At 39.9% G+C, this 27,500-nt stretch overlaps 1 protein-coding gene across 1 annotated transcript; it reads left to right on the plus strand.

Annotated features, from left to right (window-relative positions):
• Positions 1-17,379: 17,379 nt before the first annotated feature.
• Positions 17,380-20,876, plus strand: LOC137989357 (RNA polymerase II subunit 5-mediating protein homolog). The gene is made up of 3 exons (XM_068835176.1): positions 17,380-17,433; positions 18,592-18,673; positions 20,626-20,876. The coding sequence occupies exons 1-3, from the start codon at positions 17,380-17,382 to the stop codon at positions 20,874-20,876; spliced, it is 387 nt and encodes a 128-aa protein (XP_068691277.1).
• Positions 20,877-27,500: the final 6,624 nt, after the last annotated feature.

Raw genomic sequence — 27,500 nt, forward strand, 5'->3', positions numbered from 1 at the left:
GAACTATCTGCCGTCCGAGGAAGTACAGGAGATTCATGGAAAGTTAAAGTTTCACTGAATGAAATGCTAGCAGAATTTAAAGTGGATACCGGTGCAGATGTAACAGTAATTCCACCTAGCCTGTATCACAGTTTGCAACCAGCTCCATCACTTAGCAGGACCACCAGGCTACTGATGGGTCCATGTAAAAAAAAAAAATTGAACTGCCTAGGGACGTTCATAGCAGACTTGCGAGTGCATGATAAGATTGCTAAGGAGCAAGTGTATGTCATAGAAAATTTTGAGCGACCTTTGCTAGGAAGACAGCCAGCTGAACTTCTAACGCTGATAACCAGACTTGACAGCCTAAGCAGTGATGACTACAAGAGTAAAGTAGCAGACAAGTACCCTAAGTTGCTTGAAGGACTAGGTGTCCGTGATGAAGGACAGTTACTGCATCACACTCAAAGAAGATGCCACACCTTTCCAAGTGTCAGTCCCAAGGAAGGTACCCTTCCCCTTGTATCATAAAACAAAAGAAGAGTTAGACAGGATACTGAAGGTAGGTGTCATATCCATAGTGGGGCAACCCACTGATTGGTGCGCCCCCATGGTGGTGACCCCGAAAAGTGATGGCGAGGTCAGAGTCTGCGTCGCCCTAAGCAAGCTAAATGAGTACGTCAAGAGGCAAAACCACCCACTTCCTGCAGTAGATACAACACTCGGAAGATTGGCAGGCTCTAGAGTGTTCTCTAAACTTGACGCGAACTCAGGATTCTGGCAGATAAAGCTAGCGTGGGAATCAAGACCGCTGACAACGTTTATCACCCCGTGGGGCCGTTTTTGTTTCAATGTGTTGCCCTTCGGAATCACTTCTGGTTCTGAGAAATTCCAGAAGAATATGAATCTTATCCTCCAGGGATTGGATGGCGTGGAGTGCAACATAGACGACGTTTTAGTCCATGGCAAAGACCAGACTGAACACGATCAGAGGTTAGAAGCTGTACTTAAGCGTCCGGTCGAAGCTGGCGTGACATTTAACTTGAAGAAATTCCAGTTCAGCACAGATAGAGTCAAGTTCCTGGGACACGTTATAAGCTTCAGTGGAATTGAGGCAGAGCCTGAAAAGCTACAAGCAATTGCAGACCCACCGCCACCTCAAAACGTGCAAGAAGTGAGAACATTTCTTGGTATGGTGAACCAACTAAGCAAGTTTTCCGAGCACCTCGCTGACAAGACAAAGACCATCAGAGACCTTCTTCAAAAAGAAAACCAATGGACACGGGAAAGGGGGCAACAAAAAGCATTTGAGCAGATCAAATCTGACCTCACGCAAGCTCCAGTGCTGGCTCTGTACGATCCAAACAAGGAAACCAAAGTGACAGCCCGATGCTCCATCCTTTGGCCGAGGAGGGGTACTTCTCCAACTCCAACCTGACGACTCCTGGCGGTCAGTCTCATTCATGTCGCGAGCGATGTCTCCCACCGAAACCAGATCTGCACAGATCGAAAAAGAAGCCTTAGCGCTCACTTGGGCATGCGAACGATCCTGGGAGTACATAGTGGGAAAATCAATCTCTGTGGAAACAGACCATAAACCCCTGGTGCCACCCATGAGTACTCACACACTGGATCAACTTCCTCCGAGAATCCAAAGATTTAGAACGCAACTGATGAGATTCCACTCAGGGAGATCAAGCATGTCCCCGGAAAGAAGATGTACATAGCTGATGCGCTTTCAAGACTCCAAACGCGAAACCAAACAGTGAAGTCAACAATTAACGATCACGAAATGTACGCACATATTGGAAGCGTGATCGCATCCCTGCCTGCCTCGGACACACGATTACAGCAGATCATGGAAGTACAGGAAGAGGATCCTGTTTCCAGGCAGATCAAAGTTTGCTGCTGTGAGGGATGGCCTTAAACGATGCAATGAAACCCTATTGGTCAAGTAGGGGTGAACTTTCTGTGGTGCAGAACATTCTGCTCAAAGTATCCAGGATCGTAATCCCTTCCTCCATGCGTCTCGAGATACTTGACAAGATCCACGAAGGCCATCAAGGGATCGCTAAGTGCCGTGAGCGGGCCAAGAACTCTGCTTGGTGGCCAGGACTCAGCCGAAAAATCCAGGATCTGGTGCAACAATGCAGAGTTTGCGCTCTCCAGAGAGAAAACAAGCCTGAACCGCTTATCACGACACCCTTACCCGACCGTCCCTGGCAAGTCGTAGCCACAGACCTCTTTGAGCTGAAAGGTGTATCGTTATAGACTACTTCTCAAGGTACGTTGAAGTAGAAGCTATGCAGACAACCACAAAGTCAAGTGAAGTCATTAGGGCACTTAAGTCTATATTTGCAAGACATGGGATCCCAGAGCAAGTGCGATCTGACAATGGTCCTCAGTTTGACAGTGCAGAATTCTCCTACTTTGCTAAGGAATGGGGATTCAAGCATAGCACCCGTAGCCATAGATTTCCCCAAGCAAATGGAGAAGTTGAGCGGGGAGTTAGAACTGTGAAGAATCTTCTAACAAAGGAAAAAGATCCTGCTAAAGCATTACTCGCCTACCGATCATCACCACTAGCATGCAAGTTCTCCACTGCCCAGTTGCTGATGGGAAGGCAGATTAGGAACAGCCATTATTCCACACTCAGCTGAACCCGCCTTGGCCTGACCTGGATAAACCTGCGTACAAGAGAGAGCATGAGCAAATTGAAGCAAACGGTGTTCAACACCAGGCACAAGGCCAAGCCCTTGCCTTCAATTGGACGAGGTACTGAAGTTTTCGTCAAGGGCCTTCAGCGGTTAGGAAAAGTCATCGACGCTGCATCAACGCCTCGGTCGTATAAAGTTGAAACAGCGACCAGCACGATAAGAAGAAACCGTGTTCACCTTACTCCAATGCCAAATCAGCAGAAGCAACATGAGCGGCCGACACTAATGGTGAGCCAAGTTCCCACAGAAGACAAAGTAGCAACACCTGTTCGGAAGGACACTCCTGTTACTAAGGGAGACATTCAAATACCCCCTGTAACACCCATTCTTGCCACTACGCCCAAGAGAATTATAAGACCATCGTTGAAAGTGAGAGAGAATCTAGGTTTAGCTTGAGATTTCATTATGTTTAAGATTACGTAGATCATTTGTCAGACTTCTCATGCTCTGTTCGTTTCCCTAGATACTTTTAAGCCATTATTCTCAATTCCATGTTCTATGCTGACGACTCGCAACTTAATATTGCCATAAAACCCAACGAACAATCCTCGGTATTAGCTACTCTACGAAATTGTGTTAATGCCGCAAACATGTTGCTTTTTATAATGTTATTATTATTATTATCATTATTATTATTGTTAGAGGTTCTTTTAAGAAAAGCACACTTGCAGCTGAGGCCTCCAGTGTACAATGAACGTCGTTCGTACTTTGGGGCGTGGGGAAGGTTTGTTACAAAAGTACAATTTGGCAGCGATATCAACTGAACAAGGCAGGTTTACTGTGCTGCAGTGCGCAGATTCCATGTGACTGCCAATTCCAACCTCTTGTTAAGGAAGGCTTATTGACGGAAAACTGAATGAAGGGAAGTGTTTCTTAGTAAGTCCACCTTGAGATATGTGCTTTTTAACGCTTTTTTATGTTTTAGCGACGAGGTTTTTGCAAGATTGAGTAGACAACCCGGATTCGTCATTTCAAATCAGAGTTAGTCTAGTTAATTTTCGACTTACATCGTTAGCTGTAGCTGTAAATTGCTCCTCCAAGTCTTAGTTTTCTTCTAAAATATGAAAAGCCACCTTAAAGTCTTTACCAAAAGGAAATAACTCATCTCTTCCAGCCGCTATCTTGGTTTGTTGATCACCGTCAGAGTCACGTACTTGCACATTGAACATCAGAAAGCGCTCTATTGTTTGACCCTCTGAAGTTCGCCGACTATCCTTACCAGTCCTCTCTACTAACTCTGTTCAAATGCACTTAAACTTTGCTTTGGGAAAAACGCTACGGAAAAAAGGAACGGTGTTATATCTTTTCGCCTATGAAAACATTCATGACTAAACAACTCAAGCAATCAATAGTTCGCAAGTCAAGGATTTATCCTCCTGCAGTGATCTTCTTCAGGATTTTGTTTATATCGGAAATTTAATGATATGTGATGGGCATCCTGGGAAACCTCTTACCCAGGACTTGGCACCTTCATTTTCCCGCCCCAGCTCAGGAATCAAGGCAGAGGTCCTGGGAACGAAAAAAAATTAGGAGCCACTGTATTTAATTAACCGAGCAAATGTGTCTTCCACCAGCCAATTATGCTACATGTCAAAATACCGAGAATTACTCATCAAATGTGAGAGACGAATGTTTCTTTGATTGCCAATGATTTTTATTTGCCATTAATAAACAATGAGCGTGCATTGATTCGAGCTTAACATTCACCCCTACGAATGATTCTCTCCCTTGTACATACATCTCTTTGCCATTCTTTACTATTCACGCTCAGCGTACAGTTGTAAAGTCCTCTTTCAATTTCTCTGATACAATCTTATTGCCCTCGCTCTCTTTCCTTCTGGCCTCCTTATGGTCTGTTAAAGCCGGTTTTATGGTTGGGTAGGTCGAGAAATGGTATAAACTCTTTCCTTTTTGCAAGCATAGTTTGCGAAGACAGAAACAGAACTGTAAAATACAGACTAAACTGAATGAACAAATAAATAGCTGTGTAGCTTAAGTAACCTTAAATACCAATAAAACGGAGCACTGATGGAGAGTGCGGGGAGTAAAATGAGCGCACCGTCGGCCTCGGGTTTGTCAGTTGAATTACTGTTACGAGTTATCGACGTTAAATATGGTCGCCTCGCACTTCACTTTATGTTATTTTAAATAAATAATAAAAGGAAAACCAATCTGGGTAGGAGTTTACGCAACACTTATGCTTTAAATTGATCGTCTGTGTCAAAGTTGTTCAATACAATCAACTTTTATCCGTACGCTGTCAGAAGAATCTACAACATTTGATAATTTCCTTTCATCTATACTAAAGCGCTTGCTATGCAAACGCGAAGAGAAATAGAGGCTCTGAAAAGAGCAATCGTTTTAAAGCATAACTTATCCAATATTATTATGGTAGTGGGAGAATTTTGAAATGAAGCATAGACCGCACAAATAAGACTATACAAAATAATTAACGTTGGTATGGATGAAAATAAAAATAAATTTTCTTCCGTTATTGGCGAGATGATAAGAGTTCTACAAGGTGGCATGATGTTTTCAAAGGTTGCAGCATTTTTGTAGTACTACCCTCACTGCTAAAGATGGTCCAATGTCCAATATACTTTCAATAAAATGACACGGTCTTTGCAAGCTACCACTATTTTCCATGCAGGTCTCTCTTCTGATGTCAAGCTTACTAGCAGCATTTGTTTGTAACGGTAATTAGTTTAAATAGACAGGTGATTATACAAAATCGCGCGCTCTCATTGGCTCGCTATCCCGGATTATCAGCCGATAATCACCTCGACGGAAAAAATGACTGCCAGTAGTTGTTTTGCCACTGTAAGTGAAGATGATTTCGCGTTGAAATGTTTTTTTTTTTCTCTTTTTTGAAATAGTCACCTGTGTATTTATACTAAAACAATTATTCGCCTCAGGCTCAGTGATTATCGGTGAATATTCACCTCGACTCCGTCTCGCTGAATATTCACCGGTAATCACTTCGCTTTCGGCGAATAATTGATAAATAACAGGAATCTCAATGTTCAGGTTGTTTTTAAACAAAAATCGTAATCTTTGAGCTTGATTAACAAGATCCTTTTTTAGCTGTAGCTTACCTTACAGTCCATAGCTCTTTTCCCGCTTTGGAAAGGACTAATAAAGGCCTCACTCTGAATGGGAGTCAGTGTTAGCATCAATATTGCTGTTAGGAACACGAATATTCTAACGTTTCTTCTGGCCATGATCCCTTCTTTCAATACTAATCGTTGTAATAGCACTCCAGGCTTATAGAATGACGACGAATCCTTATTTACATACATAAAGTTTCAAGTGTTTGAATGGCTTTCAAAAGGGCCTCCGTCATTTTCCTCTACTCTTGAGGGTTTTATAGCATAGCAACTGCATTAAATTTTGTGTGCAACAAAATCACACGGTGTCTTTTAATTGCAGTACCAGAAAGATTTAATTGTTGTTGTGTTAGCGCCGAGGAAGCTCTCAAATGATGCACAATTCACGTAATGATTCCATTCGTTTGCGGAAATTTGATACTAGAGAGTTCTCCTTCGATACGGCCAGCTTAATCAGCACTTTTATGACTTTTGCACAAGGGCCGGATCTTGCTATATATTGCTTGCATACATTGATTGCCCTTACAGGACTCACCATGTACTTGACTGTACAGGCTCACACTCATTTTTTTTTTAAATCTCCATTTGAAAACGCGTTCATTTTGTCTGCCAAAAAAGGTTCTTCATTCAGTTTTACTGCCTTCAAGAAACTAAGGCTATACTCCGAGTCCCTCTCATTTTAGAATCTCGATTTACCTTTGGAGAGTTCAATCTAGATTGATCGTAACATTTCCTAGTCACGAGCATCTCTCGGTGAAATCTCATTACACTCATCTTGAAGATTTCAAAAAATTCGGGCGAAATAAAACACAAGGCTAAGTTTACCTGCAGATCTGAAGAGTTTGCCATTTCGACATCATAACCGCGATTAAAATTCTCAACTTCTTAACCTGTTTTTCGCTTACAAGTCATCGAGTATCGTACAAACAAAGAGATTACTGTTTCAGGTCATCATCATTATCATCCATCACACTTTGACAAAGCGCTGTAGTCGACTCTGTTGAATCAAACAAACGCACTGGCTACTGAATGTAACGGCTGCCAATATTTGGATATGTTGGCGACACTGAGGCATTGAATTGTAGTTTATTAGTGTCTACACTGACCTAACAAACGTATTAATGATCGAATTAAACGTTATTGATTTTGCGTATGTTACTAGGGTTGATAGCTGAAACCAGTGCTGACTGAGCGTATTAATAGTATTGAACATCATTTCGTTGCATGGGGAAGACATACTTGGAGCTAACTTCTAATTCCTTGAACTAAAACTAAATCTGATAACTACTTCCACAGATTTTTTCGTTAGCTGGTCATGAGAATTTGGCGCTCTATAAGGATCATACACTTCAGCTGATTATAATGTTCATTCTCAATACTTGTGTGCCTGACAGCGTAATGAAATTGAGTGGAGAATTGACATATACTGATCAATCCCGTGAGTCAAATGGTTGAGGTGGCTCTCAAACGTCCAAAAAATCCAGCATTTGATACGTCCAACAAAGTTTCAAGTAGAATGTTTGATCGAAAACTCAAAACTTTGCTCAATATTTGGCTAATGATTTGTGCTGGCTAAGTGTGGGATGATAAACGGTGAAACATGTACATATTGACATAAATGACAGCAATGTTGGAAGGAGACGTATGAATAGATACAAACATGCTATAAAACCAGTAAAATAGCAATTAACAACATTCGTTAGGGTTAAAAGTTCACACAAAAATTATGTAGTATAAATACGTGAAATCAAATTTAAAGAAATTACTTGATTTCTTAGTGATAAAGGCAGAGCCTTTGTTAAAAGAAGCAATCCGCTAGTTATTCTCGGATGGCAAAAATGTATAGTAATGCACTTGAGGAAAATATAAAGTTTCAATTTGCAGACTATATTAATTCTGTTCATGAAAAATTAAGAGTGGAAATATACATTTCGGTCATGACAAATACCCAAACTGCTTTTGTAAAAAAATGTAGTGGCATATTTTGGTGTTATTAACTAACTGTTAGTCAAGTAAAGTGTTTTGATCTGTAAATCTGTAAAGTGTATTTTAGTGCTTGTAAAATTTAAAAAAAAAACCTCTCTGAACTAGGCCGCTTGAGACATCAAATTTTTTGTTGAGAAAGAAAGCAAGTTGATTATTCAAAGCCAAGTGTAATTGTTATATGTTTAAAACGAAGTTTGTGAAGGGTTTTACAGTAAACTGCACATAACAATGCAAACAAGGTCTTATTTGAAAATTATAACAAAGCTGTGAATTTTCAAGCACATATTTCCGTAGATAGAAAACTTCATTTTCCTTCCATCTATATATGACTCATTTTTGGCACCTTTTTTTGTCTACTAATGGTTTCTTTACTTTTTGCAGCATTCACATAACCATATCATTTTAAAATTATGTACCATTGCTTAATTTTATTTACTATAATTTTTTCATTTCTTAAAAGGATGATTTCTCAATTTTGAATTGGTTTTTCTTTGCTGGTTGTAGGTTCTTTTCTAAATGTGATTTGAGTAGCACTAAAGTGCTTTTTTTTTTATCTACATCTGGCGTTATTCTCATTCTATAATATGTTAAGTTGGAGAAGAAACAACCTGATATTCAAAACTTTTACTCGACTGACAGTTTTGAACCGGAAAGGAAAGGAGAGGAAAGGAAAGGAACTTTATATAGGTGTCTAGTGTTGTGTTAGCTTACATGAAGTATTGTTAAAGTTAGTTAAATGGCGTCTTGAAGTAAACACGTGTTGTTCATTGAAGACCACCGTAAGCCCAAATAACTCGACATCTACAAGTCGTTCTAGCATTGAAGCACCAATTGGGGACACTATAAACTGAAATTAACAATTGACGCAAATCAAATCAAATATTGGTTTGATCTGTCTGACTTGCTATCCAGCTGACAGCTGTATGTTTACTTTTTCACTTTGTTATTTATTTATTTTTCTCTTTATTAAAACCCTTTTCCGTACCTTAAGTTATGTAATCGTGGTGACTTACATTTACGAAAATCGTTCAATTATAAGCGATTTTAAAAGCAGGAACAAATAAAAACTAGCTATTAGAAACTACGTTCTAGTGTCATCATACAACATTCTCAATCTGTTAGTCCTGTAATAAGAAAGGCGTTCGATTCGGCTTGTGATTGGTTGCTTTTTGTCCCTCTCTGTGTTGTGATTGGCCAATCTTCGAGCAAGAACTCTATTTGAGAATCACGAGATGCCACACGCGAAAGGCAAGCGAAATCGTGTGGCACACGCTCTGTAATTTTGCTATATATAGAGCTCACAGGGAAGCAAGTGAATAACAAAGATCTCTATGGATTAGTCGCAGTATTCTGATTTTCCATAGTTATATGATTTGTCCTGCTTCCACGACATTTCGTTGTTTGTTCACAAAACGAAAAAAGAAATCAAATCATTTGGGCCCATGGAAAGAGACGTCCTACTTCATAACATTGCCCCGGTTGTTTAAAATCCGTTTAACGCTAACCTTACATTGAAACTAAGGAGTTTATTTCTCTACTCCCAAAAGTGTTCAGCACTGATATTCGGCAACATTTTACATTGGAGGAAGGCAACCTCGAAACACAAAAATGAGCAAAAGAAACTTAAGTTTACGATAATCCTGGATTAAGTTAATCGAGGTTGCCTATTTACCGAGTTAGGATTTCGAGTTGGATTTCGAGTTGGATTTCGAGTTGGATTTTTGAGTTGGATTTTCGAGTTGGATTTTCGAGTTAGGATTTCAAGTTGGATTTTCGAGCTGGATTTTCGAGTTGGATTTTCCAGTTGGATTTTCGAGTTAGGATTTTGAGTTGGATTTTCGAGTTAGGATTTCGAGTTGGATTTTCGAGTTAGGATTTCGAGTCGGTTTTTCGACATGCTTACTAGTAATCGGCTAGTTTGTCCGTAAACCGTCTGGTAGATTTCCAGTCCCAATGCAGTCAACAAAAGAATTCGTGTAGAGGCGAAGTTAGTGTTTTGCCTTTTTATTCTGCGACGTCACTATATAAAGCATACATGAAGTAAGAGGCAAGACATTGAGTCTTCCATGAACTCATTTCCCTTCGCCACTAATGAACATGCCCCTCATTTCAAAAATAGCAAGATTGCGAGAGCTTTAATACCAAAAGATAAACAAAACGAAAAAAAATTGCGATAACCGGGCGTAAATCGAAGGTAAGATCTAGAATATGATTTGTCATATCTATTCTGGTGGTAGAAATTTAGAAATCTGCTTTAAGAATTAGACACAACAAAAAGCAAATATATAAATCCTATAAACCCACCATAGTTTGAAGACCGACAAATGGCACCAATGCTGCTTTACAGTGCTTTCCTAGTTCCCCAACCCCCAGGAAGAAATTTCTTCTTGCCCCTGGCTTTCGATTATAGCACGCTTGTACGCGTCATTCAAGTAAATAAAGTCTTTATAAGTCTCCTCACCATGGGGACTCAAGGCCTGCCCACCCCTCCTGCTCACGTTTCCAAAACCACCAGGTATAAAAATAGATGAAAGAATTTTAAACTAAACAAGAGTTATGATTTATTTGATTTTGTATTCCATATTAGAGCGGTTTTCAATTGAGTGTCGAAAGTAATTAGCCAATTACTTTGGTTTTGCATCACTTCACTCAGTGATTGGTTCAAAGTTCTTGCGCCACTTTTTCAACCAATCGTGGCTCGCGCGTGCACATTTTCCCGCGCTTTGTGTTGGCTACGTGTAATTACTTTGGGATTTGATTGGTTTACTGGATTGTCTCCGTCCTTTTGATTGGCCAAAGTAATTACTTTGGTTTTGGTTTTACGACACTCAATTGAAACTCGCTCTAATAACTTTGTAAACAGAAAACCCTGATATAGCTCTGGTCAGGGGAACACACTGGTAATAACAATGCAAGTATGAATGCATTAAAACCAAACCAAACACTTCATTTCCCAATCCCCCATTTTTTACCCAAAAAAACCTGGTTCAACCCTGGTCTGGGGAACATACAATCCTCTACAAAGGTATTAGCACACTTAAGATAAAAAGTGGTTGTCTTGACTACCCCCTTCCCACCCGAAAACATTGCTAATTTCTATTCTTGCAACAATGCCATGAGCTCTTAAAAAAGGGGGCTCGGGAATTAAACTTCACAGGTCTACAGGATTTGTTTGTTAAGTGTGCTAAGGACGTTGTCTAGGATTGTAGGTAATAACAATATTGAGTGAAGCTATGATCTTCGCAGTTATGAACGCAATTTTTATAATTGCGTAGAGAAAGCCTAAAAAAAATCAGGACTTCAACGGGGTTTGAACCTGTGACCTCCCGATTCCGGTGCGATGCTCTAACCAACTGAGCTGAGCGGGTTCTAATGGTCCCGTGAGGAATGAATCACTTGATTTCATATCCGCAGTTCATATATGATTCATTTCATATACCATTTCATCAATAACATATTACCATGTGGGTATAGAGAGATCAGCATCAAGGAAGCAGTCCTCGTCCTCTAAAGAGTGTTGGCTCCCCAGTTGCATTTGTACAGCTATCTCTAGTTTTTCTCTGCTCGTTCTAAATACAATTGTGCTTCCATCCAATCTTCCAACTTTAACTTTCCAAAGAAGGTAAGGGTCATATTTGTCTGTGGCTTCCATAATCTTGGCCAAAGTATCAAAGGAGTGGCCCACTGGATTGATCTCTTTGACGACTTTCTGCTTGATGTTCTGAATTTTAAGGTTGATGACTCGAAAAAATCCAACTCGAAATCCAACTCGAAATCCTAACTTGGTAATTAGTCTGTCTCAAGTTAATCGGCTTTCGAACAATAAATGATGAATGAAAATCTACTTTCGTTGGAGAACATTGCAGTTCATTTAGCCGACACAGGATGTCACTTTGATGCAGTGACTCGTTAGCGTTGATCTGACAACACAAGAAGACGTACTCGTGAACAAAAAGAACGAAAAAGTACCGGACGCTGCCATGCAAGCCGAATAGAAAGTACTACTTGCTATTACGAGCCACAAAAGGTGAGAAATAGATAGGACATATACTATATCTTTATTATCTATTTATTCAAACGCTTTTCAGTGTTGGCTAAGATCTCTGCCACAATTATTCTAGTCTTTCGACAAAACACGGTCCTCGTTTAAAAATACTGACATCATGTCTCCAGATGTTACTATGGCTATGGCTTTATTATACACCTTATTCCAAAATGGCCGCCATTTTAGTATTGTCTAGTTTCCATGCAAACTGGCTCCTATGGCCTCGCTTTCAAACAGAAAATTCAAAAGAATATTTAAACTTGAACGAGGCCATAAGGGCCAATTTACATGGAAACAAAAGACTACTACAATGACGGCCATTTTGGAATAAGGTGTATAGCGTTACTGTAGTATTTGACTGAGCAGAGATGGTGCAATGGCTAGAGCATTCGGCTCCCACCGTTGTGGTCCGGGTTCGCTCTCCGGTTTCTGCGTCATATGTGGGGGTTATTTATATTGCTTCTTTAATATGATTTCATTGATGTATGTGCAGTGTCTCCATGTAGCAACCCAGCGCTAAGTACATTTGAGATTTAGCTTAATAAAGTTTATCATTACTTTGAAACAGGTCACAACGCGACAAAACACAATTTTTCAGTGCTCTGGAACTCACTCTCTTTTTTTTTTAGATTTCGTGCCTAATTTTGATTTTTAATCATTATTATTGTGAACTGGCCAAGCCGAATATAAAGAGCGCAATCATTTTTTTTTTAAAATTGGTGTCATTCAAGGTGGGATCTCTTAACCCTTTAAGGCCTGAGAGGAGGGGGGTGGGGGGGAGGGGCATTGACGAATAAAATCGTCTGGCGTTAGACAGAGTAAAATCTTAAGTGGCCACTGGGAGTTAAAGGGTTAATGGGGACATAAATTAAACCCTTTAAGGCGCTTTTACACTGTGCAATTTTTTTTGTGCAACTTGTCTCGCAACGCGGCCATGACGAGATAATTCACAAACTATCCACCATCAGCCACCGACCCTGAGGTAAATAGTTGTTTTAATATTTACTAAAACAGTGGGATGAAATAGTACAAAAAGATAATTTTAACTCATTTATTCCCACAACAATTACAAGATTTTCGAGCGCAAATCTTACGCGAATTGCTCGGAGGTGAATAGTTAACCATTCACCGAAGTGAAGGTGGCTAGCGGTGGATATTACCGTGCCGCGAAGCGGCGAGGTAAATACCCAACGCTAGCTGACTGATGTTATGAATGACTGAATATCAGAGACTAAATGATTAAATAAATGACCAAATGAATGGTTTATTTACTGAGTGTCTGTTGTTTTATTGACTGACTGACTGACTGACTAAATGATTGATTGATTGATTGATTGATTGATTGATTGATTGATTGATTGGAGAACTGAATGGCTGAAAAAAATTGACTGACTGACTAATTAAATGACCTACTGACTGACCCGCTAAAAAATTGAGGGACTTCTTAAGAGGGACTGAATGTTTGATTAATTGTTTGACTGACAGACTGATTGATTGATCTATTGATTGATTGATTGATGGATGGATGGATGGATGGATGGGTGGATGGATGGATGGATGGATGGATGGATGGATGGAATGGAATGGATGGATGGATGGATGGGATGGATCGATAAATGGATGGATGGGTGGATTGATTGATTGAAAAACTGTATGAGGGACTGCCTGACTGACTAAATAAGTGTCTGTATAATTGACTGAGTGACTAAATTAAAGAAAGTATGACTGCATGCTTTATTCATTGGCTGAATATCTAAAAAACGAAGGACTGCTTGAGGGGCTTTCTTTCTGACAAATGAAGCGAATGACTGAATAACAGTGACTGAATGAATGAATAAATGACCAAATGAATGACTGATTTATTGACTGTCTGAATCTTATTTTATTGACTGACTGATTGAATGAATGAGTGAATGAATGGATGAGTGAATGAATGATTGATTGATTGATTAGCTAATTGGATGACTGAACGATTTATTTACAGAAACTAAAAAACCGCTTGAGAGACATCCTTACTGACTCATTAATTGAGGGACTGAATGACTGACTGATTAATTAAGAAAATAACACAAACGGCGGTGAGAAACACATTGTATTCCCACGCATTTTTATAAAACTTGACGTTTGTATGCTAGTCAACACACATTTTCAAAAGTGACCGTTACAATTTTTAAAAACTATATATATATCGTAAAAAACAATAGGGGTCTGGAACCTAGACTGAGAAAAATGATCTGCAGCAGTACGTGTCTGGACATAATGAAAAGTAATAGCTAAAACAGCAATAACTTCTCACTACTACTAAATTGACATTAAGGGAAGGCTTTTTAGCTCTTGAATGAACAAAGTCTCTTTAACTTTGCAGTGACCGCTATTTTACAGGCCGCTATTAAAGATCTGAGAAAGTTCCTGTTGCAAAATGGTTACCCTCAAGGCGTTATCACGTTCAACATTAACGATGTATTGAACAAAAATAAAAAACAAATCAAATAACCCTGTTCAAGCTACAGTCCCCAAAAAAGATATCTTAATCGTGTTACCCTACTTAGGTCTTCACAGTAACCAAGTCACGAAACGTCTGAAATCCTGCGTATACAATTTCTACTCTTTCGTCAATCTCAAGATCATATTCCAAAACACACGCCGCATCAACTCCTCTTTTCCATACAAAGATCGCTTGAACCGATCTCAGAGGTCCAAGGTCGTCTATAAGCTGTCTGCTGGAACTGCGATGAATTCTACATTGGCAAAACAAAACGAAGACTCCACGACAGAGAAAAACAGAACATTTCAAGGCCCTAGCTAAAAGTGACCATTCATCAGCCATTGCTGATCATGTGAAAACCACTGGCCACGACATTAAATGGGATCACTTTGACATTTTAGCGTCCGGAAAAACTGACTTTCACTGCAAAATTAAAGAGACTTTGTTCATTCAAGAGCTAAAGCCTTCCCTTAATGTCAATATTAGTAGTGAGAAGTTATTGCTGTTTTAGCTATTACTTTTCATTATGTCTAGACACGTACTGCTGCAGATCATTTTTCTCAGTCTAGGTTCCAGACCCCTATTGTTTACGATATATATATATAGTTTTTAAAAATTGTAACGGTCACTTTTGAAAATGTGTGTTGACTAGCATACGAAACGTCAAGTTTTATAAAAATGCGTTGGAATACAATGTTTATCACCGCTGTTTGTGTTATTTTCTTAATAAGGCTGGCGAAGGGATTACTTCTCAAAATGGCAGCCTTGAATTTCTTTGCAGTGGTCAATTCGCTTATCAACCCAGTCGATAAACTCATGTCTGTGTTAAAGTTAACTTCCCCACCATTGCCTCCCCAAAGTTTTTTTAGAAACTAAACCCCTTTATTCCATTTTATTAATTAAGTAAAGTACGATCGTCCGGGTGAGTGTAGTCCTGAGAAGGACTGTTTGAGATGACATTGACTGACGTTTCGACAACCTGAGCGGAAGTCATCTTCAGAGTCAAGTGATTTGTGTAACGTCAGTAGATACTATAAGAACTCCGGTCGTAGATCTCATATTGTACATTGGGGGTAGGCCTTGAAAAATTATGTCATACTCTGTTTGATTTTCAATGTAACGGCCTTGAAAATGCAATCTAAAGCAACACAATTTTTCAAAATTTCCCCTAGAATCGTTGGCTTTGTCAATTAGGGGCCTAAGCAATCACTTGCACCACTTCCGCACAAAAACCTGTCTACAGGTCGGATGCCAACGCAAGAGTGCTTAAAGTAAGCTGACAACTTATTAACATAATCTGAACTTGCAAGGGGCATGAGGGGGATTTGGAGAATTCGAGACGCAGTCTCGGGTTTGCATAACTGTCGAGAACTCTCCCCCACTCCCCGAGAGTTTAGACAAGCCTATGTAAACACAGAAGAAAGTCCTCTATTGCTTTTATAAAAGATTTCTCAAAAATATTTCGACATATGAAGGAAAATGCTGGTTTTTTTACTTCTTGATTGAAACAGATTTTCTTGATACACGCTCATATTTCTTACCAGCCAATCAAAATGCGCGTCTGACAACACATAACCAATCAAATTCGTGTGATGTCACAGCTGTGCTTATATACTCTCATCTAAACACAGCTATTGACCAATGAAAGTGCGCGTTATTATCCTTACTTTTTTATAAATAATAATAATAAAAATAATAATAATAATTATCATTCGATGTATTTTTTCCTTCTTTTCATTGGCCGAGAGCCCACCACGTGACCTGCAAATAACTGTCTACAAATAAGTGTTTTGCTGCAAATAATATTCTGCTCATGCGTAATTGAACCCACGCTCTCGTGTGAAAATGGGCAGTTCGCCTTCCTGAGCTTTCAGAAAAAGATTTAATTGTTGGGAATTGTGAGAAATAAAGTTAAATCAGTCATCAAATGATAAAACAATTATTGAACTCGGTTATCGCAAAATATCGTGATTTGTCAGTGTCTCGCACATCCATTATTTGCCTCAGCCTTCGCTTCGGCAAATAATAGATCTGCTCGCCACTGACAAATCACGATATTTTTGCTCAACCTCGTCCAATAATTGTTATATTATTATTATTATTATTATTATTATTATGTATTATTATTATTATTATTTATTATTATTATTATTGTTTGGGGTGGGGAGAGGGAGGAGGAGGAGTAGGACGAGGAGTAGGAGGAGGGGGGTGACATAAAGGAACTTGTTAGAATATTGTTGAATTGTAAATGATATGCTAATTTGTTGCATCGCCCACGTTGAGCAAAGTTTAGCGAAGGAAATTCAAAATGTCTCTCTCTAAAGCTATTTTTCATCTTGTGTGTCTGTCCGACGTTCTTCCTGCTGTTAACAACCCTTGGGGAAAGAAAAGAAAGATGGCAAACGCACTGTTATCCAACTTTGAAGAAGATTTAGTAGTTTGCAGATATCCGGTGGACAAGTGAATGTTGAACACTTCACATTGGATACTTCATTTAACAACTACAGATAACTTTAATATGAAAAAAAAACCCTTGAATTTTGCTTCAAGATGAATGTGACACAACTGAAGGATTTTTTCCGTGTGCGATAATGGTGTCAAGGTGAGATTCGCTCAAAGCTCCAGTAGAGGCCGTGGCAACAATTTTAGTACTTTTAATAAATGTCCGCTTTTTATAAATCATCATAAAAAGTGGACTTGATCCATAGTTTACTCCCAAAAATACACACTGTCGAACGTGAAAGCTTCATTTACAGATTAAAAGTTTATAATCATCTTTTTTTACCATAATAAACACCACAGGAAAATTTCTATTTGAGTTATCACACTTTGGCTGATTGCTCTAATAAATCGAAAGTTTGATTCACCTTGTATACAGAGCAATTCAAACTTTCATATAAACAAGTTTCCAAAGTTTCCAAAATAAAAGCTATAATAGCGTTTTGTATTTTTATTAATTGATTTATTAAACGATCGCTCCAAGATTGGAAGATGACATCATCTATGTCTCTCTTAACAACAGGGGTGGATCTCAATCAAGAAAACTGAGTGATGTCGGACATGGCACAGGAAATTGTGATGGAGTACAGCTCGACACTAGAATGTTTGAAGAAGGTAAGAACCGCGCACCGGTGGCTCAGTTGGTTGACCACCGGGCTGTCACGCGGGAGGTCGTGAGTTCAACTCCGGCCGGACCAACACTCAGGGTCTTTAAATAACTGAGGAGAAAGTGCTGCCTTTGTAATTACATCTGCAAATGGCTAGTCTCTCTAGTCTTCTCGGATAAGGACGATAAGCCGGAGGTCCCGTCTCACAATCCTTCAATGTTCATAATCCTGTGGGACGTAAAAGAACCCGCACACTTGTCGCAAAGAGTAGGGCTTGTAGTTCCCGGTGTTGTGGTCTGTCTTCTGTGGTATGTACAGAGGGCCATGTGTTAGAAAACTCATTACTGGGTTAATCATGTATTACCCTCTCAAAATAAGGAATATTGCATTGTATTGTATTGTATTGTATTGTATTGAAGATTCATAATATCAGATTTTGTCATTTTCATAACATATTAAGGAGACTGGACGAGAATTTTCCCAATTAATGGAACGAGGCAGTACGATTTCAGGAAACAGTTCCGTATTTGCCCCCGTCTAACCACCGAGATGTAAGTAGATTTAGGGAAATGGGTTGACAAACTTGTTACCGTTAGAAGCAGCAGCCAGATTCAAGGGTGGGAATTTTTCAGATTTATGCATCCATCAATGTTAAACCCCAGAGGGTGGGGATTTTGACATTTTCATTTAAAATAATTCAAATTCCCCACCCCTGGGAAAAATAATTGGTCAAAATGTCCACCCGGCGGCAAGTGAAGGTGGTAAGATGTCCTTTGTACGATCAAAATCGCTAGCCTGTGGACGTCACATACGATCAAAATCCCTACCAGAGGGACAGACCTCACGATGAAACTCCCGTGGTTAGCCCGACGCATTATTTTTATGACTTTGGAACAGACTCTTTACCTTCTGCTGAAAACCCGGCCATCATATTCTACCTTAGAAAGACCACAACAAACTCCGTTTTTCGGGAGGATAAATTTCATGCGGTGACTCGTCAAAAAAAATAGTGTTTTCTTCTTCAATTCACCAGCTGTCCTCCTCCTTTCAAGTTTACATAACAAGAGTTGAAAAACTATATCAACGAAATAGATGTTGATTTGTTAAGTTTTTAAATCATTTACTTTTCGTTGCGTTTAATGACATGTTATTTTGTTTTGTGCAGGTTACAACCCTGGAAAGAGATATTCAGAGGTACAAATCAAACAAGACGAGAGAGCTCAAGATAATCGCAGGGACAAGAACAAGTAAGTGCAGTTCGTATAGAAAGTATTAAATAAAGGAAAACTGAAACCAAAAAGAAATGAAGCAAGACAAGAAGAAGATGACTATTACAGAAGCAAGTAAAGGTAATTTATGATAAGAGGTGAAACTGTAGTGTACCGTGTCAAACCTTTGGAGAGGCTATAAGCGCTTTGAAACAAATTACAAGTAGCAATGGCAATAACGCAGGCAAAAGCTTTCGCAATGCGAAGTATAATTACACACTCGTTACAAACTGAGGAAAACCGTAATTTTTACCCAATGTCCCAATCGCGGACGGGTATTCACATGTATTTGGTTGGGGATAGTGTAAAACTTTGACAATCAACTACAGACATATTGTTAGATCATTTAACTTCAGCCCTATGATCAAACTGTGATAATAGGAAACAACTGGCAGCCAATGAAGGTTTTTTTAAGGGGTGGTAATAGGCTGGTAGTGTCAATTTCTTTGGCAATCGATAGCAGACACGATTTGCAAACACTGGGAGGGTGAGTTCAGACTGACTGCAGTAGAATGAAATTATGACTAGTAACAACAGGAGGATCATTACATTTTCATTGCTTTCAAGGGGGTAGAAACAGGAGGGTAACGTTAGATTATGATCATCGACTACAAACGCACCTTGCAACTGTTAACAAGTATTAGCATGGCTAAGCTGACAAATTATGATTGGCAATCACTGGTAACAAATAACATTTTAGTCGAATAAAGGGGTCTAAAAGCTTTAGGACCTTATATTTCAAATCATCATTGACCGTGAAATTTTAGTGTTACCAAGGCTATCGTAAGTGGTATCGTAAGTGGTGTGGGGTAAGACTATAAGCAGCCAAATTTAATTAAAGGGCATGAAATTTAAGAGGTATCAACGGTTGGAAACATTAGGAAGTATTGCTGACCAGTATTGGCAATCATTGGGTGACTGAAAAATCTTTGTTAATAAATAGTTTATACTTGAATTCTGATTGGCCACAAAGAGAATGAAGGGAGGAAACAGAATAAAAACTTGAGGAGGCAGCTTCAATGAAAAGGCCTCAAACGTCGAGAATTACAGATTCAGCAAGTTAGTTTTTTGCCAATAGAGGCCAATTTACAAGAACGGTTACCTTAACAGACTAACTTGTTGTGCTCACCGTTTGGGTTAAGGAGATATTCAAGTCAACAGATAATGAAGGTCAGAAAATTATTACTATCAGGGTTTTTTTAGGACAAGCAAAAGAATCGAAGTAATGAGGCTGTTAGATTTAATGTTGTTTGAAAACGATACATCGTACTTTTCAGTAGTCATGCACGGGCTTTAGGGCGCGGTTTAGGTGCAGGCAAGGCCTCAGTACCTCGGGTTAATACGGCACACTATTGTATCACCATTCAATTATTATTTTTAGTATACGTTTTTAATGCGACCTCAGATTTAACGAACTCCTATTTGTGCGAGCCGGAAAAGTTTGCTAATGCTTTCAAACGCCGTTGATTCGACGGTGTTGACACATTTTCAGTCGGACCTATTGATGTTATGCCCTAAGCTCGTTGGTACCCCGGGATGAAAAGGGGCTTTCACGTACTTAACTGAGATTAAAGCAATGACAACACCACAGTGACGACTGAGACTGTGAGGATGAGGTAAATGTGTTAAGACCATGACGATCCCATCACGGAGATCATAATAGTGACAATGACAAATATGATAGATGTTGACGATGACGATGACGATGACAAATTACGATGTCTCTGACGATGGCGCTGACAATGGACCAAATCGGCTAGCTCAATTTTGTATCCAAGTCAAACCCTTTGGCAATAAAACGTTTTGTTCCAGGTATTTCGATATCTTTCAATGTGAATGTTACATTAGAATACAACTGCAATACACGAAGAATCATAGCACCGGGAGATTTGAATTGAGTATAACATTGAATTAGCCGATTTGGTCTTTAGGCTGTGGCGACAGCGATGACAATGACGATGACGACGACGATGACGATAACGATAACGATGACGATGACGATGACGATAACGATAACGATAACGATAATGATTATGATGATGATGATGCTAACTGTAATGATGACGTCAACGTTCACTATGTCATTGACTATAACGATGACGATGGCACTGACCATTGCTATGACAATGATAATGACAATGAAGATAAAAATGAAAATGACGTTGACCTCCACGAACAATAAAGGTGAAACGGACAATTACTGGCAATGACTATGACTATTCTGGAACAATAACATTGGACATGACGATGCAATGGTAATGACTATGCCTGCGAAGATGACGATGCAATGGCAGTGACCATGACTGTGAATTTGCTGTGACAATGACATTGGAAGTGGCGATGCGAAGGCAATGACAATGACGTTTTCACGATAAACGATAAAATACAGTGATGATTAAGGTGGCTCAAACCAGTTTCCAACACTTTCAAGAGACCTTGAAATAAGAAGGATTGACACTACAACACTTTATCACCTAACAGCAATGTTATGGTGCGATGTGAAGCACCAATTATTGCTAAACAAGATGCATAAATTTTTGTGGCGTAACAAGCTACCATGGCAGTAGGAAAGCCTTGAAAAGATACCCTATATTTTGCTTTTAGTTGCTTATAACTAAAAAAGAACTCGGTGACCTCAAATTTTTATTACGCAAAGGTAACTACGAGGCCAAGATAAAACTCTCTGCAAAGTTTAAAAAAGTTCTGTGGAGCGGATTCAGAGCGACCCTAAATTTTCATTTATCAAGTAAAGCTATGATCCTCGCAGTTATGGACGCATATTTAGCGATTGCGTAGAGAAGCCTGAAAAATTCAGGGCTTCAACGGGGCTTGAACCTGTGACTTGGCAATACAGATGCGACGCTATAACCAACTGAGCTATGAAGCCACTGACGTTGGGAGCTGGTCATTTGTGAGTTCTAGTTTCTTGTGAGGAGGGAATCAATGAACGAAATGATATATGAAATGAATCATATACTGAACTGCGGATATGAAAGAAAGTAAAGCTGTAATCCTCGCAGTTATGGACGCAATTGCTAAAATTGCGTTTATAACTGCGAGGATCATAGCTTTACTTGATTTCATATCCCGCAGTTCAGTATATGATTCATTTCATATATCATTTCGTTCATTTTCAATTATTTGAGGTGGCTCTGAATAAGCACCATATAATTTTATGTTTTTTATAGTGCCGGTAACCAAAACAAATTCTCTAAGAGGCGGCCAGGTCGCTTTACCTGCAGCTCGTTTACAGGGGCCCATATGAATGAAATACACAAGATGGAGTGAATTGGCTATGAGAAGCCCATAGTCGCTTTAATTAACTTTTTGCAAGATAAAATCTTATATTCACACAAAATCCAATTAATTAATATTGGCCCCAGTAAAGGTGGGGGCTAGAAAACGCCAGAACTGAATAAGCAAATGCAAGAATGAAGAAGGGATAGGGGCCGTGGTGGGATGAAAAATACTCACGAGACTTGCAAAAAACTTCGATCCTTGACGAGTAGAAGAAGTGAATGAACATAAAACATGCCACGTCACGCGTCTGATAATCCCCTGAGAGGGGGGTAATAACATTTGATAATTGCCTAGCCCATCACGTCACTATACCATGTGGTTACGCAATATTGCGAACGAAATTCTTTTCACATAACAGTTTAAACAAAGCATTATGAGAAAACATAAAATTCCTATTTGCTAGCAAATACTTTCTTTTTAATCTTTGCACAAAGTTTTACTCTGGCATGCTTATTATATTTCACAAACAGAAAATGGAGACCACCGAGTTCGTTTTTGAGAAATGAACAACTAAACACAAAATATAGGGTGTTTTTGCAAGGCTTTCCTATTTCAATGGTAACTTTTTACGTTACAATAATGACTGCATCGTCTTCAGCAATAATTGCTGGTACCATAACATTGCTGTTAGGTGATAAAGTGTTTTAGTGTCAATCCTTCTAATAACAAGGTCTCTTGAAAGTGCTGAAACTGATTTGAGCAACCTTTAGTCGAAGATGACGACGCCTGGTAATGGCAATGGAAATGGAAATGACAACAGCGATAATGACGTTGACGATGACGATGACGATGACGATGACGATGACGATGACGATGACGATGACGATGACGATGACGATGACGATGACGATGACAATAACAATGACAATGACAATGACAATGACAACGGTCAACGGGCAACGGTTTAGGCAAAAAAAGCAATAACAAAGACTTTGACTTTGACTTTGACTTTGACAACGATGACGATGACGATGGCGATGGCATTGAAGATGACAATAAAGGACGTCGATGACAGTAACGTCGAAGATCACAATCGGATTAAGGCAAGGGAACTGACAGCGAAAATGATGACAGAGCCAGGGCCAGAGCCAGAGCCAGAGCCAGAGCCAGAGCCAAAGCCAATAACGTTGACCATCGCGACATTGACGACGACGACGACAACAACAATAATAATGTTGACAATCAGTTCATTGACGTTAACTATGGCAATAAAATTGATGATAGCAATGACGAAAAAGTACCGATGGGTACAGTGCCGAAAAGACCAAAAGTTTCGGAATGGCAAACATCTTTTTCCCTTCAGTAACAGAGCAAACACACGACAAACAAAAGTGGTCAGCATCGCTGTTAATTTACTGTGCAAACAGTCTTCACAGCTAACTAATGAATCATTTCGTCAATAACTCATACATAACTCATACATAACTCATACGATCCACTGACAGTACAGAGACGCTGGGTAGTTAGGTAGTAAGTCACTGGTTTTAAAAACTTGGATGGATCCAGAACATGTAGAGTTGAATCACATAAAACAGACATACCCTCACAAGATGATTCTTAAAAGGCTATTTCTCTGGGTTCTCCGATTAAATTTATCACAATCACTCAAACGTATAAAGGAAAAATTTGAGGGAAGCGGTGAGTTGTCATCGAGAAGGAATAGCTTCCAAACGTAAAGAAGAATAAAGATATTTTGTCTAAACGCCGTCTGCAAGACATACATAGTAAGAAAAAAATGTTTTTCACGTTTGAATTACAGACAGACAGACAGACATTGACACCACCCAGCCCCTCTCCCCTCTCCCCTCTACTTCGGGCATAATATCTTTTAAGTGCACAGGTTGCAAGAATTGGTGCTGCCACGCATTTGTAAAGGTTCTGTATTGTCTTAAACATGTTCGTTATATCTTGGTTGTACTGTCAATAAAAGGCCTGTCCGCATAGGAGGACATGGTTTCGCCACACAAAAACAAGCAAAAGCTAACGATAACAGCCAATGTTACGGTGCCATAATGATGCTATTGTCAAGGGAAGTAAGGGAAAAACTGCGAGTGTAATAGGTTATGCGATATGTAGCAGTCGAATGCATTATACTTGAGCAAGAGTTTAGCCGTATATTCCCCGTTAGATCTATGACTCCTGTTATCCAGATACGGACCAAATGAGTGGATAATAGGGATCAGTGTTCAAGCATCCTAGCATTCTCACTTTCTCAATTAACACTTAACAACTAGATTGGTTTTACTCTCGGTCTGCTCATTGACCACTTTAAACCACACAACCACGCAAGAAAGACAATTGACTTACATGCACTCAAATAATTAACTTGACTTGACTAAGAGTACTTACCAGACGGTTACCAAACAGATTATCAATCGTCCTGGACTCAAAATTTGTCAACGTAACTATCTCATACACATCATCAGAGTGGACTCTCAACTTCTTATAACTCCTATACTACAATTCAAACCATTTACCATCAATTTTCTTGGGGGTAACGTTTTTTTCACTCAGTCAGTCTGTTACGAAAAATAGCATTGCGTGACTAGCGTTACTGTCTAGAATCTTCGCGAGAGTTCGTAGTTTGTTTATTTTTCGGTTCATGCGTAAGCGTTTCTAAATCGGTGTGTTTTGTAATCTTTCTATAATTAGATTCATTACTAATTTAGAAACTTCTAGAAGTTTATTGTCAGAGTATATAAGTAGACGAGTCCAAGCGGAGTGTTTTTCTAACTAGTTTTTCACAAGCGAAGAGAGTTGGCGTTAGCCGTGTTTAGTCAAGTGTGACAGAAGCTGTGTGCATTCAAGTTGGCGGAGGCCGTGTAAGTTTGTCGAGTACGTGTTATTTAGAGTTTACTTCGTGGAAACTACGTTCATTTTTGGAATAAATCTTCTTGTTGTTGTTCCGATAACCCTGCGTTCAGTTTAGTTTGCAAGCTACCTTTCCTCAAAACATTCGAACTCGTAACACTGGGGGCCTGTCCGGGAGAGGAATTCATTTGTTTGCCGACTACAGAAACCAGGAAAGGATCACAACTTGGAAGGAAGTAGCTGCGCTGTGGAAAAAAGTTGTAGCGAGTGAAAGAACCGTGGAACTTAAGTGCTGTGAGAATGGAGAAATTTATTCAGCTTGGCGAAAAGTTTGGTCTGGAAGGAGCAAAGCTGCTTGAGTTTGTAGAGAAGCAACAAAAGTTAGAACAAGAAAGAAGGAGGGAAGAGGAAGAAAAAGAAGAAAAACGCAGACAATTGGAGGAAGAAAAACAAGAAAAACGAAGACAATTGGAGGAAGAAAGAGAAGAAAAAAGGAGGCGGTTTGAAGAAGAAAAGGAAGAGAAACGTCGATTACTTGAAGAAGATAAAAGAAGAGAAGACGAAGAGAGAGAAACTAGGCGACAAGAACGCGAACTAAGAAAATTGGAGATGGAAGCCGAACTGTTGAAACAGAAAGAGGCTATTGAAGCAGCAAAAAGAGAACACGAGATGGAGATTGCACGTTTGGCTGTGGAGAGTGCTGACGGGCGTCCTGAAGTGAGAGAGGATCGGGCTAAGGCACCTAAACTCCCCTCGTTTGTTGATGGTAAAGACGATTTGGACGCGTATTTGCAGAGGTTCGAGAGATTTGCCGAAACAGCTAAGTGGAAAAAAGATGGATGGGCATCGAAGCTCAGCGCTCTGTTGTCTGGACGGGCACTAGAAGTGTATTCACGTCTATCGGAGGACGCAGCTAAGGATTATGACAAGGTTAAGATCGCGTTAATGAAGAGATATGACCTTACCGAAGACGGCTATCGTCGAAAATTTAGAGCATCCAAACCAGAAGTTGACGAAAGTCCGGAGCAGTTTATTGTGCGACTGGACAGATACCTGTTACGTTGGCTAGAGCTTTCGGATACTGGGCGAACCTTTGATGGTCTTAAGGACTTGATCGTGAAAGAACAATTTATTGACTCTTGCCCTAAGGATTTGGCAATTCACCTGCGAGAAAGGGCACCTGAGACTCTAGCAAAGATTGCGAAGATCGCTGACCAGTACTTGGAGGCTCATGGTAAACATTTGTTCAGCTCAGCGAGCAGAAAGCCAACAGTGCAGCCTGAGAGGGACGAAGTCAAGAACATGCAGATTAATCCACCAGCTCTGCATTGCTTTAAGTGCAACACCCGAGGTCATAAAGCTGTCAACTGCCCAACCCTAACAAGAAAGTGTTTCCTATGTGGTAAGCAGGGGCATGAAGCTAGAAACTGTCGATCAGGTGGACGCAGATCAGGAGGACAAAGTAAGGATGGTAGCCCTGTGCAGCGTGGTCAAGTGAGTGCCAGTTGTTTAGTTCAGCCACCTGAGGTTAAACCTACTGATGAAGAAATTAAGGCCTGTATTAAAGATGATAAGTTGCTGTTAGCCTGTGGTAAGAAGATTCCATTGTTAAGTAGTGCTTGTATTGAACCGTTGACTGGAGTGAGAAGTAAAATGCCTGTCGTGAAAGGTAGAGTTGGAGAGAAACCTGTTGATGTCCTGAGAGATACTGGTTGTAGTGGAATTGTAGTAAAGAGGGACCTTGTGTCTGAGGATCAGTTTACTGGCGAATTTAATGTTATGCTGCTCATTGACAATACAGCAAGGAAAGTTCCCATCGCAAAGATTGATGTTGATACACCTTATCTCAAGGGCCAGGTGGAAGCGCAATGTCTTCCCGATGCTGTTTATGATTTAATTATCGGTAATGTACCAGGCGCAAGAGCCGCTGACGACCCAGACCCAAGCTGGCAAGTTCCTGTACAAGAAGCTTGTGCTGTAACCACGAGAAGTCAAGCTAAGAAAGCTGGAGAACATATTCCGTTGAAGGTACTGGATACCAAAGAAAGCCCTGTAGTTGAGAGAGAAAAGCTCAAGCAAATGCAGCGTGATGACGAGAGCCTACAGAAATTTTGGGAGAAAGATGACGTAGTTGTGAGAGGCCAGGCTGAGACTTCATTTGAAGTGAAAGGTGGAGTTCTGTACCGCGTCTACAAGCACCCTTATGTGAACGGAGGTAAACCCCTGAAGCAGGTTATGGTTCCTGTGCAGCTAAGAAGTCGAATAATGGAACTAGCTCACGGATCGATCATGGGAGGTCACATGGGAATAAAGAAAACGACTGAGAAGATTCACAGCGCGTTCTATTGGCCAGGAATTCAAGGGGACGTGACTCGTTATTGCAAGTCCTGTGATGTATGTCAGAAGACAGTTAACAAGGGTTCCGTACCGAAGGTTCCCCTAGAGAAGATGCCATTAATTGACAAGCCATTTAAGAGAGTAGCAATCGACCTGGTTGGACCTATTGTTCCCCCGAGTGAGGACGGCCATAGATATATATTGACATTGGTCGACTTTGCAACTCGTTATCCTGAAGCTGTCCCGCTGAAGAACATTGATACTGAGACTGTGGCAGAAGCGTTGGTGGATATCTTTAGTCGTTTGGGAGTGCCTGAAGAGATCTTAAGTGACCTTGGTACGCAGTTCGTCTCTGAGT

Source organism: Montipora foliosa, unplaced genomic scaffold, assembly GCF_036669935.1.
Source record: "Montipora foliosa isolate CH-2021 unplaced genomic scaffold, ASM3666993v2 scaffold_456, whole genome shotgun sequence".
Classification (NCBI taxonomy): Eukaryota; Metazoa; Cnidaria; class Anthozoa; order Scleractinia; family Acroporidae; genus Montipora; species Montipora foliosa.

Bases quoted from the DNA above. Each gene is read 5' to 3' on its own strand.
- LOC137989357 (XM_068835176.1), top strand. From the start codon at position 17,380: ATGGCACAGGAAATTGTGATGGAGTACAGCTCGACACTAGAATGTTTG. The intron at 17,434-18,591 runs GTAAGAACCGCG...TGTTTTGTGCAG, and splicing joins CACTAGAATGTTTGAAGAAG to GTTACAACCCTGGAAAGAGA. The intron at 18,674-20,625 runs GTAAGTGCAGTT...TTTGGTCTTTAG, and splicing joins AATCGCAGGGACAAGAACAA to GCTGTGGCGACAGCGATGAC.